This window comes from Rhinopithecus bieti, unplaced genomic scaffold (genome assembly GCF_001698545.2).
Source record: "Rhinopithecus bieti isolate Rb0 unplaced genomic scaffold, ASM169854v2 scaffold_15336, whole genome shotgun sequence".
Classification (NCBI taxonomy): domain Eukaryota; kingdom Metazoa; phylum Chordata; class Mammalia; order Primates; family Cercopithecidae; genus Rhinopithecus; species Rhinopithecus bieti.
Window position 1 is genome coordinate 1100432 of NW_016808678.1, and position 15881 is coordinate 1116312.

At 33.8% G+C, this 15881-nt stretch overlaps 1 protein-coding gene across 1 annotated transcript in view; it reads left to right on the plus strand.

The window, feature by feature from the left end:
• NYAP2 (neuronal tyrosine-phosphorylated phosphoinositide-3-kinase adaptor 2) overlaps positions 1 to 14921 on the plus strand; it is a 125491-nt gene extending 110570 nt beyond the window's left edge. The window contains 1 exon segment of the mRNA XM_017886958.1: positions 9605 to 14921. Coding sequence (XP_017742447.1) covers positions 9605 to 9832 — 228 coding nt within the window. The 3' untranslated portion in view covers positions 9833 to 14921.
• Positions 14922 to 15881: the final 960 nt, after the last annotated feature.

The following is a 15881-nucleotide window of genomic DNA, read 5'->3' on the forward strand; positions in this document are numbered from 1 at the left end:
TTTTTTTTTTTTTTGTAAGATGGAGCCTCGCTCTGTCACCCAGAGTGGAATGCAGTGGTGCGATCTTGGCTCATTGCAACCTCTGCCTCTAGGGCTCAAGTGATTCTCCTGCCTCAGCCTCCCTAGTAGCTGGGATTACAGGCATGCACCACCAAGCCTGGCTAATTTTTGTATTTTTAGTAGAGATGGGGTTTTGCCATGTTGGCCAGGCTGGTCTCGAACTCCTGACCTCAAGTGATGCGCTCACCTTGGCCTCCCAAAGTACTGGGATTACAGGCGTGAACCACTGTGCCTAGCTTGAAAATAGAACATCAAACACACACACACACATATTTAAAAAGGGATGTGCATTGTATTAGGAGCTTGAAATAAGTTATAATTGTCACTGTTCAGCATGGTAGTTGAAACCAACTTTCATCCCTGAAAGTAATTTGTGAAATGGGTCTTCCTTAAAGGATATCACTGTAAAATGGAAGCATTAGATGTTTTCCTCATTTTAGAAGAAGAGAAAATGAGCAATAGATGTTAATTTGCAACTGTTTTTCTTTATAATCACATAATTGTAAGTCTTATGCATTTATAACTTTTGAATCTTCTTGATGAGTGACTTTTATGTAATTGGTAAGGTAAGCAAGCCCAGATACATAAAAATAAATATATATAACTTCAAATATCAACAGGTGATGTTTGTTATTATGTGCCTGGCAGTTGATCAGAGACTGTACATCAAGGGTGATTTTTAGATCTAGAAGAAGAAGAGCAGGAGTTAATGTGTACCCATGACTTTGCATTCAAAAGCAACTCTGAAATCAAGACATGGTTCTCATTTTATCAATATATCTATATCTCAAAACTAAATTTAGACATGGGAAATAAACACTGCAATTCCAGTACATGCTTCAGGTGTAGACTTGCCTAATAATTTTTTCAAAAAACATATGTTCTGAGTCATCAGTGCTGATAAATGAGGGAGAATTATAAGGGGACAATTAAAGAAATACCTGATCAGTAGATTAGAGTTAAAGATGGAAAAAAATACAGGAGAAAGACTATGGAAAAACCTAAAGCTATGAAAAAGGTGCATATTACTTCAAATAATATTGAAGTCTGAAAGTTAGGTACATTTTATATATAATCCCTAGTTGTCGTGTTATTCAAGAAAGCCAGATGAGTAACTTATACAACATCATCCAAGTCAGATTGACAGCCTAAAATCAAATTCTGGTCAATGGAATTGAAAAGTCCCTACTATTTTGGTATTACCCACTTAGATTATCTGTTCAAATAGCTTCATTTGGCCTTCATAAAAAGGGGGAAAATTATTTAGTGCAGAATCATGTTCCTAGCCTTGAATTTATACTTTTTAAAGTGGCATAAATGGTATCTATAATTAATTGTAAATCCACATGAATTATTTTACTGTTCCTTTTAAACATTTCATGTAAAATATTCTGAGAAGTAGTGTTGCCTCTATATGTTTCCAAAATATCAATTATTTTATAACAGATACATGGGTCAAATATGCTCATTAAAAAATGCTTTTTTTCTGTGTAATGGTCATTTGAAAGACTTGTGATTTGTTAACTAAGGAAGCAATTTTATTACTGAATATGCTGACAAGTGCAGAAAATCATAATCCTTTCAGCTCTGTGTTATATCAATTTCAAAAGATTTATTGAGGGCTATGTTGTTGTCTAAATTATGTCAAGTTGACCCATACCTTCCAAAATACAGTTGAAATAAATTCACTAAAACTAGGGGAATGTTCTCAAATTAAACATATTTTTCAGGTTAAGTCACCACAGTAACACATCACAGGCAACTAAACAACCTCTGCAGGGTTATGAAAAAGAGTTGACTTAGTATTAACTCTCTTATCTATACAATTTTATCAGTTTATCTCTTTAATTCTAACATACTGCTTTTCCTTCTAATGATGGAATTATAAAATATATAATTGACATATATAGAATAGAGAATTTTTCTAAATTAATTTCTGTAACTGATTTCAAGTCTAGGTTTCATCATTTCTGGTTTATCTAATGGGCCCAACTCAATATGAAAAATATCGTAAGTCCGTGTGAATCAATACTCTTGATTTTGTTTTATAGTTGTTTATATAGCACCAATACTAACATTATCTTTTTCTGCCTTCTATCAGACAATTCTAATAGAGACTTATTTTAAGGATCAAATGATCATTTACTTAGTTGAAAACACGTTTAGGAAAGAGTGTGATGTTAGGGTAACAGTAGTTTGTTCCAAAAACCATTTACCAAGGTTCAGGTAAGCGGAAATTTAACAAGTTTTTAGATGTTTAATTAAAATTATTTTCTCACTTTTTACAGGTCTAGCATAGTATTTATTTGACCTTTTCAGATAGTTTATGCATCATAGCAAAATGGTTAGTTATAATTTTATTATTTTTCATCTTACATAATAGTTCAGGAGTGAGTGCTTTTTTTTCCCCCTGTTTAGGGGCAGGTTGTAAAACTTCTCAGCTCTATGAGCCTGTGGTCTCTATCCCAGCTACTCAATTCTACCTTGTACATCAACAAATAGGTCAATCTGTGTGCCCCAAATCTTGATTTATATATACCACCATTTGAATTACATGTAATTTCCATGTGTCATGAAATATACTTCATTTTAGTTTTTTAACTATTTAAAAATATAAAAACAAATTATTGCTCATGGACAGTACAAAAACAGGCAGTGGGCTGTATTTGGCCAGTGGGTTGTAGATTGCCGACCCCTATCCATTATCTTGAAGATATATGTAAAAAAGCCATGGTGTTTACGTGCTTATTTTTTCCTGTATGTTTTATAATTCAAAATCAACCTCTTTGCCCACTACATGGGAAAGGAAGAACATTTCCAATGAAAGCAATAACAACCCTGGCCGACTTCATGGCTCCTAAAGACAGGGCGAGCACAGTTGCAGGCGAGTCGCGACCTCTCATCATTTCTGAAGATGTTGGCTTCCCTTCTTGAGTCACACACACTGGATTTCATGCCTTCTCTTCCTTGATCCCTCACCAATGCTATTCATGCTCTCCCGGAGAAACTTCCCTTAAAGAGAAAATCCAGAGAACTTTGAGAACTTCCGCTTCCTTTTCAGCCAGGTTAAACTTACACTCCTTACGCAGGAAATGACCATTTCTCACAAAACTGGCAATGCAAGTTGGAGAGGTTGGCTCAGAAACAGCAACACAGGACTGACAATGTTGTCCCAGATCATCTGAAAAGTAGTATTGATTGCTGTGCCTATGGTTTAAGAAATTAAATTTTACTCTCACAACAAGGCTCAAGACTCCCAGCTGAAATTAATTCCAAGGTTAACAAGGCGCTTGCTTGGGCATTGTGCTGTGTCTCCTAGGCCTTTGATAGATGATTGTTTTTTCCATGCTAACTAACGAGGCACAAAAATCAAAATCAGTGGAGATAGGCATGCTTGTATTGGTTTTATTTTGGTACAATTTTCAATATTGAAATGCTCCAAGTGCTTATTTCAGAGTATTGTTTTTTCTCTTGATAATTTATCTACTTTGGAAAATTGAATATTTTAAATACATAGTATGGAGATTTATTATTGCACTGCATTGATATTACTTTGTTCTTTGGAGAAAATATACTCTTAATCTCAGGAAGTAATTAATTTTATTTCCTAGAGAAAGTAATTATTGAAGTGAACTAAAGGTTCTTTCTCATTTATGTTACTCCTCATGCATTGAAGGATCATTAGATGAGATGGTTATAATATATGGGGCTTTCTCCATTTATATGCTTTAGCTCTCTGCCTTCTACAACCACGTAAAGTGTGAAGTGTGTAACAATATGTTTTACATATATATACACACACACATACAGTACAATATCCATAAGATGTATATGTGAAGCATATATAAATTTATATACTATGTATGTATGAATTATGTACCAATATTCATTCAATATACAGTATTTAGGAAATTCAGAGATATTCGTGTCTTTTCAATGTCACACAATGCTCAGGATCCCAATCAAGTCATTTAGCTCTTTCCATGATACCATGTTGCTTCCTTTTAAAGAATGAAAGATACAGTTAAAATCAAGATTTGAAAAGAATATAGTCTCTTCACTTGATCTTTAAGCATACACACACACACAAACGTGTACACAAACACGTGTGTGTACATATTTATTTTTTAATTTTAAAATAGTGTTTTTAATTTACAGAAGAGTTCCAAAGAGTGCACAGTGGGTTCCCAATATTCCACACCCATTTTCCCCCCATTGTTAATATCTTACATTATCATGGTTCATGTGTCATGACTAATGAACCAATATTGATAGCATCATTATCAGCTTAAATCCATACTGTATTCCAATTCCCTTAGTTTTTAATCCAATGTTCTTTTCCTGCTCCAGAGTCCCTTCCAGGATAGCATGTAAATTAATTACACTTGGTCATTGGGTCTCCTTACCCTTCTCTAGGCTGTGACAGTTTCTCAGACTTTCCTTATTTTGGATGACCTTGGCAGCTTTGAGGAGTACTGGTATGGTATTTTGTAGACTGTCTCTCAGTTCGGGTTTCTCTGGTATTTTCTCATGATTAGAGTGGAGTTACGGGTTTTGAGGAGGAAGATGGCAGGGGTAAAAGTGCCTCTGGTCTCATCACATTATACCAAGGATACATACTGCCAGTATAATTTACTACTGTTGATCACCTGTTGGGGGTGATGTTTGCCAGGTGTGTTGTATGTTTGGGGTGCTAGAACAGAACACTATAAACTACAACAGTTAGTTATTTTTCACAGTTCTGGAAACTGAGAAGTTCAAGAGCGGGGTGACAGCATGGTTATGATCTGGTGAAGACACTCTTCCTGGTTGCAGACTCTTGACTTCTTGCTGTTTTGGCACCATGGCTGAAGGGGTGGAAGAGCTCTCTTGGGTTTATTGTATAAGAGTACTAGTCCCATGCACCTCCCAATCACCTTGAGGAGGTCCCACCTTTTAGTACCATCACCTTGGAGGTTAGGATCCCAACATAAGAATTTTAAGGGGGCACAAATGTTCAGACCATAACACTGGGTTCCTCCAATGTATAGTTACTTCCCTCCTCGCTTTCCATACTGTACTTTTTAGGAAGAAGTCACTGTGTGTAGCCTACATAAAAGGGGTAGAGATTGAAATTTTACCTCCTAGACAGGAAACTTCACTTGATTTTATTTCCATGAACTTATTATCCAAGGATATTGCTTCTGCTGAATCATGCTGGTATAAAAATCTTGTCCTAGAGATGTGTGTTCATACTAATTGAACAATTGTCCTACTGTTATCTTTTGATGTGTACTTACCTACTAATGTATACATTTTTTCTTTTCTTCATGGGATAAACAGTATAATAAATGCCTTTGGATTAAAGATAAGAAATAAGGCCATTGAATTAAATAACTAAATTAGAAGAATTTATTTACTGGGCTTGGTTTCAAATTTGTTGTAATAGTTAATTCCCAGAGTTCTTTCAGTTCCAGGGAGAGGTGGAATGGGATTTTACACGTCTTTTTTAACCGTCCTTTTTTTTTTTTTTTTTTCTTTAAGAATATGAGATTTTTGGTTTGATAAAAGGAAATAGGGGAAAAAGCGATTGCAATTATTTATGAGTAGTGTTCTTAACATACTTCATATACTTGCTAAACATGCTATTTATTATATCCAAAACAATGAATGAAAGCATGACATCTTACTATCAGCAAAACATAATATTTAGATATATTTTGGGGGTGATTCAATGATGCAGATGGCTACAGTAGTAACATTGAAGTTTGATTTTGAGAATTAAAAAGACTATGCACCAAAACATGTGCTATTTAAAAATAAATGTGGGAAGCAGATATATCTTCCTACAATATAATTATATTCTATGTTTATTTATCACATCTTAACAGAAATATTTTTGGGGGAGTTTAAGTGGAAACAAATTGATGGCAGATATTAAATAAGGAGATATTTTCTAGAATCTATATATTTGTTAAGATCTTTTTAAATATATGTTTATATTTTGAATTGACAATCTTCCAGCAACCTGAGTTTGAATTATCGTCTTATACCTAGCCATCTTTCATGTATTGGGTAATGCTTTCTTCATGGAATTTTATATATTGGGCAAAACTTTCTCACTCACTGCACATGTCTCCAAAAGATGAGTTAAATATTATGGAGTAAGTCTGGAAAAAAAAGTATTTTCTTTTCCCAGTATTTCAGACCATTCTAACCATCTATCCAACTATTTAATGTAAAAGAAAAATCTAAAGAATAAAATTCCAAGCTTTATCATTTTTATTCTTATTCCTCTATTCTTTAGAGTTTTAAGAAATGTATTCTCAATAAATGTACACACCTCTGTAGCATATATTTCTGTGTGACACAAAATACATATTTTATGGATAATACAGTACACTGTGTATACATATATGAAATGTTATGCAACTATGAAATATATCAGTGACCCTGTTGTCAAAGGAATCCAGAAAAATTATTTTTCAGTTGCACGTACCAATTTATGCCATAAAAATATTAAAGGGAATTCAGTAACACATGACTTAATGTTTGTGTAGAGAAGTAAATAAATAGATAAATTATAAAAAAAAAAAAATAGAAGTGATGCTGTAAGAAATATTGGGCCTTAAAGAAGTTTGGAGGTTTTGCAATGATGTTGAAATGTATAGAACCGAGAATATTTTACTAAGAAGATTATCTGGATTTTATTTTATTTTTTTGAGAGACAACAAAAACTGTTCTATGATGGTGGCTTCTATTTAACTGATAAAACTTTTATTGAAAGCCTAGGACTCTGTTCTACATGTTGGGACCACCGAGACGAGTGAGATTTGAAGCCTGTCCTCTGGGAATTCTGTGTTATAAATTTCGTTATGACAGTTTGTAGTCACTCAATAAATTTTTCTTTTATTTTCACCAAAATAGAGTTACTGCATTTTTATTGCACAGATTATCATGTTATGAAATATTGTAAGTCTTTTGAAAATTTCTGAGCCACTTTGACAATATCCTGTTGGAACACAAACTTATTCATTAGATTAACTCAACAAACACCTAAAATTTTGTTTAAAAAGTGAATGCTCATGTCTATGGTCCTGAGCTAGGAACTAGAGGACACTAAAAGGCATAAAATACAGCCCATCTTTTCAAGGAACTTTCTATCAAATTAGGCACAAGCTAGATATTTATCAGAAAGTATCATCTTCTGGGCTCCAAGTCCAAGCTAGTAACTTTGATTTAATTATTTAATAAGCAGTTTTTATTCACTGATAAAGTCACAAATATAGTTGTATTTTTGAGTAGCATCTGGAAACAGTAATACAAATAACAATAACTATAATTATAATTTATAAGTAAAATTCAGGTGATGGAGCATAATATAATAGAAAGAATGTCAACTTTGGAGTCAGACAGACCTGAGTTTGATATAGGTCTGTATCATTTATTAGCTATGACCATGATCTAGTTTCTTAAACTTTCTGAGACTTAGTTTTGTAATTGTAGCATGTAGATAAATTCTTTCAGTGTGGCTTGGAGGATTTAACATAAAATAGAGCTCTTTGCACATGCCTGGCAGAGTGTAGGTATGGAAAACTGCTAGGTATTCATCAGTGTTAGAATACTGAGACTTAGGCAATGCTTTACTGTTTTTTAAAATGAATTGACCTGCATCATCCTATTTAAACCTCACACCAAATTTATCAATTCACTCATTCAGATAAAGAAGTCAGGAAGCCTAGTGACCAATGGAAATTTGACACATGAGGATTTAAATCCATGTTTTCTAGGTCTAGGACCTGCCCTCTCCCTAAATGATTAGGAATTGTGAGAATTTGATTTAGTTTTGTTCACACCAAAATCTACCTGCCTGGTTTTAGACTAGATATGTAACTTCCTCATCTATGCATAGAGTGTTGTACTAATCCATGCTCCCAATTCTTTCAGTTCTATGTATACATACATTGAGAGGCAGCATCGTGTAGCTGTTAAAAGTATGAGTATTGGGTATAAACTCTTGGGTTCAAATCTTGACTCTGCCATTTGTTGGCTCTGTAACTTTGGGAGAGTTACCAAATCACTTTAAGTCTCATTTTATTCATCACTATGGGTTAATAAATAGTAAAACTTCAGGGCATTTTGGTAAGGAATAGATGAATTAAACTATGCAAAGTACTTAGCATGAAATCTGATATAGAGTAAGCATTATGTATTTGCTGTAATTATCACCCTAAAATTGTAACAGCAAGTTCAATGACTTCAAGTGCACTATTTTAATGCTTCAAGTCATAGAGTAGATTTGCTTTAACAATTATGTGGAAGCTTCCACAACCTAGCTGAGCTCATGGGCCCAATTTTATTGCCGCCCTTGTGTGACAGACTCAACACACTAGCTCTGTTCCAAAGAACAGTTACTGGTAGACATGGTGCCACATATACCTGGAAGCAGTGGTATAATATTTCAGGTGTCCAGTAATATATACATATGTGTGTGTATGTATCAATATATCGTCCACACTGAACTTTCTCCTGGTAACCAACTTGACCTCATGAATCTATTTTTCCAAGTTTTTGAAGTTGATTAGGATCCTTGTCATTGTGACTATAGGGACCAATGATTCTAATGTAGAGATTTGCTGAAGCATCAAAAACTATGGCAAAAACTTCTTTGCAGGAGAAATATTTAAGCGTTTACATTCTAAGCGTATGATGTGCACTTAAAATCATTTTGATGAGATGAATTATTAAAATATTCTACTACATTCTCTTTATAAATAAACCTAAGTGTTTAAAATTATTTCAAGAATAAAACAATGTTCATTAAAATCTTTAAAACATATCACATTCATATTAGACCTCACTGAAAAGTAATTCCAATTATTGAATTTAAAAATATGGGAACCAATAAGACAATGGAGCCAACATAAAGTTACAGGTATATATTTGGAAAATTGCTTAAAAGTGTAAAAGATTTAACTTTCATATCATGAACTTTTAGAACATATTGAAAAATATTCATGCCCAAATTGTTGTTAAATATCACGATGTTTACTAATTTAAGTACAAAGTTTGTATATGGTTTCCATTCTTTCAGTTTTGTTTTGTAAGAGTTATCTCTTAATTTATCTTAAGAGTTTTTAGACTGGGCATAGTAGCTCACATCTGTAATCCCAGCACTTTGGGAGGCTGACGCAGGAGGATTGCTTGAGCCCATGAGTTTGAGACCACACTGGGTGATACAGAGAGACCTCATCTCTATCAAAAATTAAAAAAAAAAATAGCTGGGCATGGTGGTATGTGTCTGTAGTCCCAGCTACTGGGGTGACTGAGGTGGGAGGACCACTTGAGCCCAGGAGGTCGAGGCTGCTGTGAGCTGTGATTGCATCATCGTACTCTAGCCTGGGTGACAGAGTGAAACCTTGTCTAAAGCAAAACAAAACAAAAAAGAATTTTAGAAGAGATATAGAAACACCTGACATTGTTCTAAGAAACTACTAGCACAGTGCAAAAGAAATATGCTTTCATTCCATTTTTTCTTCTGTATTCACTCTTTCTTTTTTGCTAGGTGGCATGCATGCAGTGGTTTCATGGAGACCATACAATGCTTGAGATGATTGAGAAAAAGCGTTGCTTGTGCAAGGAAATAAAGGCTAGACAGAAAACGGAAAAGGGCCTTTGCAAACAGGATAGCATGCCTATCTTGCCCAGCTGGAAGAAGAATGCAGGTGCCAAGAAGTACAGCCCTCCACCCTATTCTAAACAGCAAACGGTATTCTGGGATACTGCCATATGAGTGTGCGCAGGATGGTGTGAGCTCCACATTTCTTAATATGAAGAGGGAGGTCGACTCGGTCCTATGACAATGAACTGTTACATATCTTTTCTGTGGGAGTGGAATGCCATGGGAAGCTGTGCCTATTCGTGGCAAGTTCAAGATAAAATGCATATGCCCTTGCAATGAAGGCACACTTATTTATCCCGGATTATTTTGAATCCAGAAGATATTAAAATGTAAATATTTTACTAGTTTATGGGTGACACCTGAAATAATACACATTATACGTATATAAATTACAGAAATATCAAGAGTTTACTATATGATATCATTTCGGTATTAACTGGTTTGTTATCTCTTTTATATGTAATCCCTTGATGCCTTTTATTATTAATTTTTGCATTTAAAATGTTTTTTTTTTTTTACCCTTGCCCACATCTGGTTTCTGTACAAGAGCTCACAACTATAAATCATGTTCAATCACATAATATATGATCTGGTGCTAGTAACATAGAAGTTGAATACCATATTTGTTAAGAGCATCTGTGCTTTTTAAGTTTCAAGGGTTTGACAGGAAATGAATGCAAACGTGATGCTTAATTTGGATGTCCAAGTTACATTGACAACAATATTTTGCTACATTGGCTTTATAAGAATTTCTCTTTAGTATCCTCTGGCAATGGTTAGACTAACCATTAGTCTGATTTAGTAATAACTAAGCAATGGTTAGTCAGACTCCAGAGAAAGTTACTAGGATATATTGGACATCCCAGCAGAAAACATTTCCTTCAGAAATGACTTTAGGGACATGTGTCCTTGCATCATTGATCTGATGGGAGGAGACCAGGGTTCACTGTGACGATGGAAGGAACAAGGAATTAATAGCTCGAGAGCATGACTGCTTTCAAGAAAGTGGGACCAGTGGCATTATAGCCACCTTAATCACTATATTTAAGTAACTTTTCATGTGTGTGCTTGTTTCCCCAAGAAAATGAGAAATAAACATTCAACTAGACCAGTTTACATATTTTAATGCACTAAATGCCAATCTTTCTAAAAGTTTAGATCCATTGATAGAATATGTATTTCTTGTTAATTTTTTCAAACTGGTTATCACCACATTTCTGGGTCATAATCTTCTGTATGTGATCATCACACCCATTCTCACTGATTATGACACCATGACCAAAGAATTATGGCCATTTTTTATTTTATTTTGTTTCAAGAAAGAAACAGGAAATGCAGGGGATGAGGGATGGGGTGGATTCAATTTTATGTGGTGGTGAAATTTAAGTTTAAAAAATCATATATATCTTTTAAGAAGAACTTGTTAGTTGAATATAAATATTGCCACGAATGAATAAAAAAGAAACTATCGCATATATTTTGTATATTTAAATTACTATTTATGCCTCCTAAAATTGATAGTATGTGGTTCTTTGTTAACAATCAATTTAGTATTATATTTCTGAGAGAAAAGGTGTGTTTTTGAAGTTATTGTTATAGCAGTTTTTCTTGTAAGGGTATTGACAGCAATAGTTCAGTGCTGCTCAATAAAACCAAATATAACAGGAGTTAGAGAATTTTTGTAATCTATATTGCTACAAACCTAGTGATGCTTTATCAGTAATAGTTTCTTTCAAAAGCCTTTTCAATGTTATAACATGATTTTCTAATATTTTATAATTAATGTGTATTTTGATGTCCAATTCGAATTCTGAAAGAATGAGGAAAAAGGTAAGTGGGAGCAGTGTACGGTTGGTGTGTCTGTGTGCGTGCGTGTGTGTGTGAGTGTGCGTGTACACGAAAGAATACTCAGTGGGAAAACTGTATACATAAAATGCTTACTGAAGTTGCAGGTTCTGCTTGTGTAATTGAGGTGGTAGAAAACCGGGATCACAAATGCAGGAAATTACAAAGGGATCTTAAGTAGCTTAAATAAAACCCGCCAGCATGTTTCACCAGCTATAGATTATGTTTCAAACCCAACAATCTATGGAGCACAAATCTAAGGGTGATGAAAATGTGTTTAGATAAAATCAGAATGGAAATAAAATGTCTTTATGACCCCAGTTGTTATCCTGATTTCAGTTATTATGACCACATATACTCAAGCCTATCAGTCAGATACAAGATACTAATTCTCAGCATTTCTGTGAAACGTACATATTTAGGCTCAGTATGGTGATGATTAACCCTCCCTTAACATTTATATTTAGGGAACATCTTTCTGTGGGGAGATGCAAATGTGTTTTTCAGACGCCTGTCTTTCCCATATCACTCTGATTTAGGCAGAAGGTTTATTTAATGTTGCCCATTTGTCAAGAAGGAAATAAAAGTACTGACGTGATCTGTGTTGGATTAAACCATTCCCATTTGTTCTATCAAACTCACACTAGGGCTAGGTTTCATGCACTCCTTTTTCAAATGCATTATTTTCTGAGGCGGTAACTTGTTTGAAAATTTGACTTTAGGCAACCATTTTCATTTATTTCCGCAAATCTCTACTTAAGTGGAAAGCGACTGAAAGATCTGGAAAAGTGGCTTCACTGAGATTTAACTCAAGAACTGTTATTCTGTGCCTATACAATTGTCTGTTGTGGCAATGATCATTCCATAATCAATTTCCTTTTTGTGCAGTGTTTCTCTAAATGGAGAAAAGGAGGTCATTAGTATGTAGAGAAAAATAAGCGGACTCTCTGACAGTAATCAACCAGGATACTTCAATATGTTAATTTGGTCAGAAGATAGCCTACAGATAGCCAGAACACTATGCTATGATGAAGCTCATATTTCTAGCAGTGCCAAAGAACAAATCATCTCATGGCGTGGTTATCAGGTTGAAAGAGCTCATACTTACGAAAAATGGTCCTCTCACAGCAAATTTCATAGAAACAGAATTTTATTGGATGTCACAAGATGCTTTTACATGTGAAACACTCCTTAGCAGAGAAGATATAAATTTCTTTAGGATTGATGAAAGGAAAATATAAAAATCTGCATTTTTTTCAATCGCAGATGCCAGCATCCTCTGAGGTATAAGAGTAATTTTTTACATAAACAGCGCCCGCATCTCTCCCATGTTTATGCTACTGAAGCAAGCTTGGCGTCAAATGTGATGGATTTGTGTAAATGAAGGTTAATACCCATGTAAAATAATTAGGAAAGCAAAACATCTGGAGATTAAAATTTGTAGTTTTAAAGTATTATATATTCAAACACATGCCAATTGTAGACAACTAGATACAACTTTACTTTCCAAAGTAGTGACAAAATTGTCTTTGAATGCTTCTAGAGAATAAAAGAAGGTTTTTACTACTACATTTTGGTGCAGGTCTTGCCTATACATGGAATTTAGTTTGATTCTTTTGAGCAAATTTAGTGACTACGTCAATAAAACTAAACAAAGCTATTGGGTTATTGTTTTTAACTAATTAAATAAGACATCAACACAATGCACATACAAGTGCAATTTTAATATCACTTCCATATTAAGACAAGTCAGTTTCCTAAAGTAGGAAAGAGCTTGTAAAATAACCACACTCACATGTGAAATTGAGAAACGATTCCTACGATGTAAGCAGTAAGTAATCAGAGATGAGAGGTAATTCACACTTGCAAATAAATAGAAGTAGAATAGATAGCAATTCATAATTCACTGTGTCCCAAACTTAAGTGGAAATAAAAGAAAAATGGTACCTATAGCATTTAACATTATATCGCTACATCCTCCATGTATGCAAAATAGACAGTTAATTGTAGAATGTGGACAATTTGTTATTAATCCATTATTGAGCAACTTATGTATCAGGCATTAAAAAATTCTAAAGCACTGGGTGTTAAACATTGAAAAAGATGTCGTCCCACCTTTCAAGGAGCTTAATTATGCAATCATCAATATTTTCAAAATAAAACCAATTGTTTTGAAGAATATATACAATTGTGTTTACACAATTCTCTTTTTTTTCAGATCAAGTGTATAGTCAAGGTAAAATTCTAAACATACTAAACTTAATGTCTAACTATAGAATATGTTTGTGTGTAAGCCTCGATGTGTGCATATATAATATGTACTGCTGTCTATGTAAATCATTAAAAGGATAACACATTTTGCCATGTTGGACTTGAACATTATGACTTGGTGTTTGGATGATTTAAAACTCTTTGATATTTGGGTCAATTACATTGCAGCAAAATGTGTGTAATATGGAAAAAATGTCTGACTACATTTCCCTTTAAATATTATGAAATTTCAAATTTAAGGGGAATTTTCTTTAAAGAAATGCTGTTGGATTTATCTCAACCAAACATATGTGAAAATTCTTTTGAAGTGTTCAATTGTTCCCAAATATAACTGGGTTTGCCCACCCTAAAAGCATCTACATTTACACATGTATACACCCACGTACAGTATACATACTGTATATAATATATATGAAAATGTTTAGTATGCACTTCTTTTGATTGGAACTCCTTAAGTTAACATTTATAGTGTAGCAACTTGTGTAAAGTGCACTGTGATTATAAAAAGCAAAGCACAGTAAAGTCACAGTCTTGTTATCTTGCACTAAAAATGTGTTTACGTATTTAGCAGTTGTATGTTTACTTTCTTGCTCTTTCAGACAATTGAAACAAATAGCTATGACAAGATGATATAAAATAATATGTTTTTTAGTGGATAATGGCACTACATTTTAAAAGACAGGGTTTTAAAGAAAACCATTTAACATCCATTCCAATATAACATGTTTACCATATCTAAAATTTGAATGTCATATTGCATTTTCATAATTCATTAGAAATGTCAGGTATGTGCCTGAAAAATTGTGCAAATAAGCATTAGATAACAGATTTCTCTACTCATGTGTTATTAGCCATTTCTATATACATAATAATATAAACACTGATGTTTTAATGTCTCTTAATTTTTGTACTTGATTTTTTTAGGTAACATGTAATTATAAATGTACTTTGATACTACTGAAGTAACCAGATGTTGTTTGAAAATAAATTGTTTTCTTTAGTGCATTGGCAATATTTTACAATACTTTTTGTGCTTATTTATTTGTGCTCCCGTGTAATTCTAATAAAAGCAATAGTTTAAATTAGTTAACTTTGTCGTTACTGGTATTTTTTAATCAAGAAACAAAATAATAACTTTTCAAAGAAAATACAACATTTTCAACTTCTGCAGTTGACCATGAGATTGCATGTATTGTAGAAGACTAATGCTGGTGAGTATTGAGGGTCTAGACTTTCTAATTTGTTATGTGACCCCTAGTTGTCCTTAATCACTACTTGGCTTCTCCCTCAAGGTGACCCATTAAGTAAGAGGAACATTGACGCTTCTCTTTCTTCCGTATGTACCTAATTCCAGTTAAATGACTCAGAGTGCATCGAAGATGTGCTGGTGGCATGAAAGAGAAAATTCTGTCAGTCCTAGACCTGTGTATGTCGGCAAGATATTTATTGGAGGGGTACTACTTAGCACATTCATTTATTCAGTCATACTTTTGGAGTTAACCTGGTTTAAGTCAGGAGCAAGTCAGTATGTATAGTGTTGCTAGGATATCAATATCTAAAATATCATTGAGCATGGTAAATATATGATAAGATTCTGGAGCTCAGTCAGTTTACAAAAAATGCTCATAAAATAATGCAGAGACTTCTAATAATTTCTAATGGCTACTTCATCAACCACTTACATACTCTTATATCCAATCTCAACATAATTATAATTTCATAATTCCTCACCAATTATTTCCATGTTCATTTCATAAAAAGAAATAAATTTATTCTCATTGTTTGGTCCCACCCTTCCAGCTACTCAAATGCTCGGTGTGCTACTCTACGTTTTGGTTGAACAAGAACTAACCTATCACCACCCCACCACCATCAACAGTCCAACCTTCCATCCATCTCAGGCCATGAAAAAAAGCTCACCAATATTTGAAATTATTGGTCTTTTCCATTCTCCCAATGCCCATTACAACTCGTTTTATTCCAGCTCTGTGATCTCAGATTCTAATTAAATTATGTTGACACAATGATGTGAATGACTGATAAA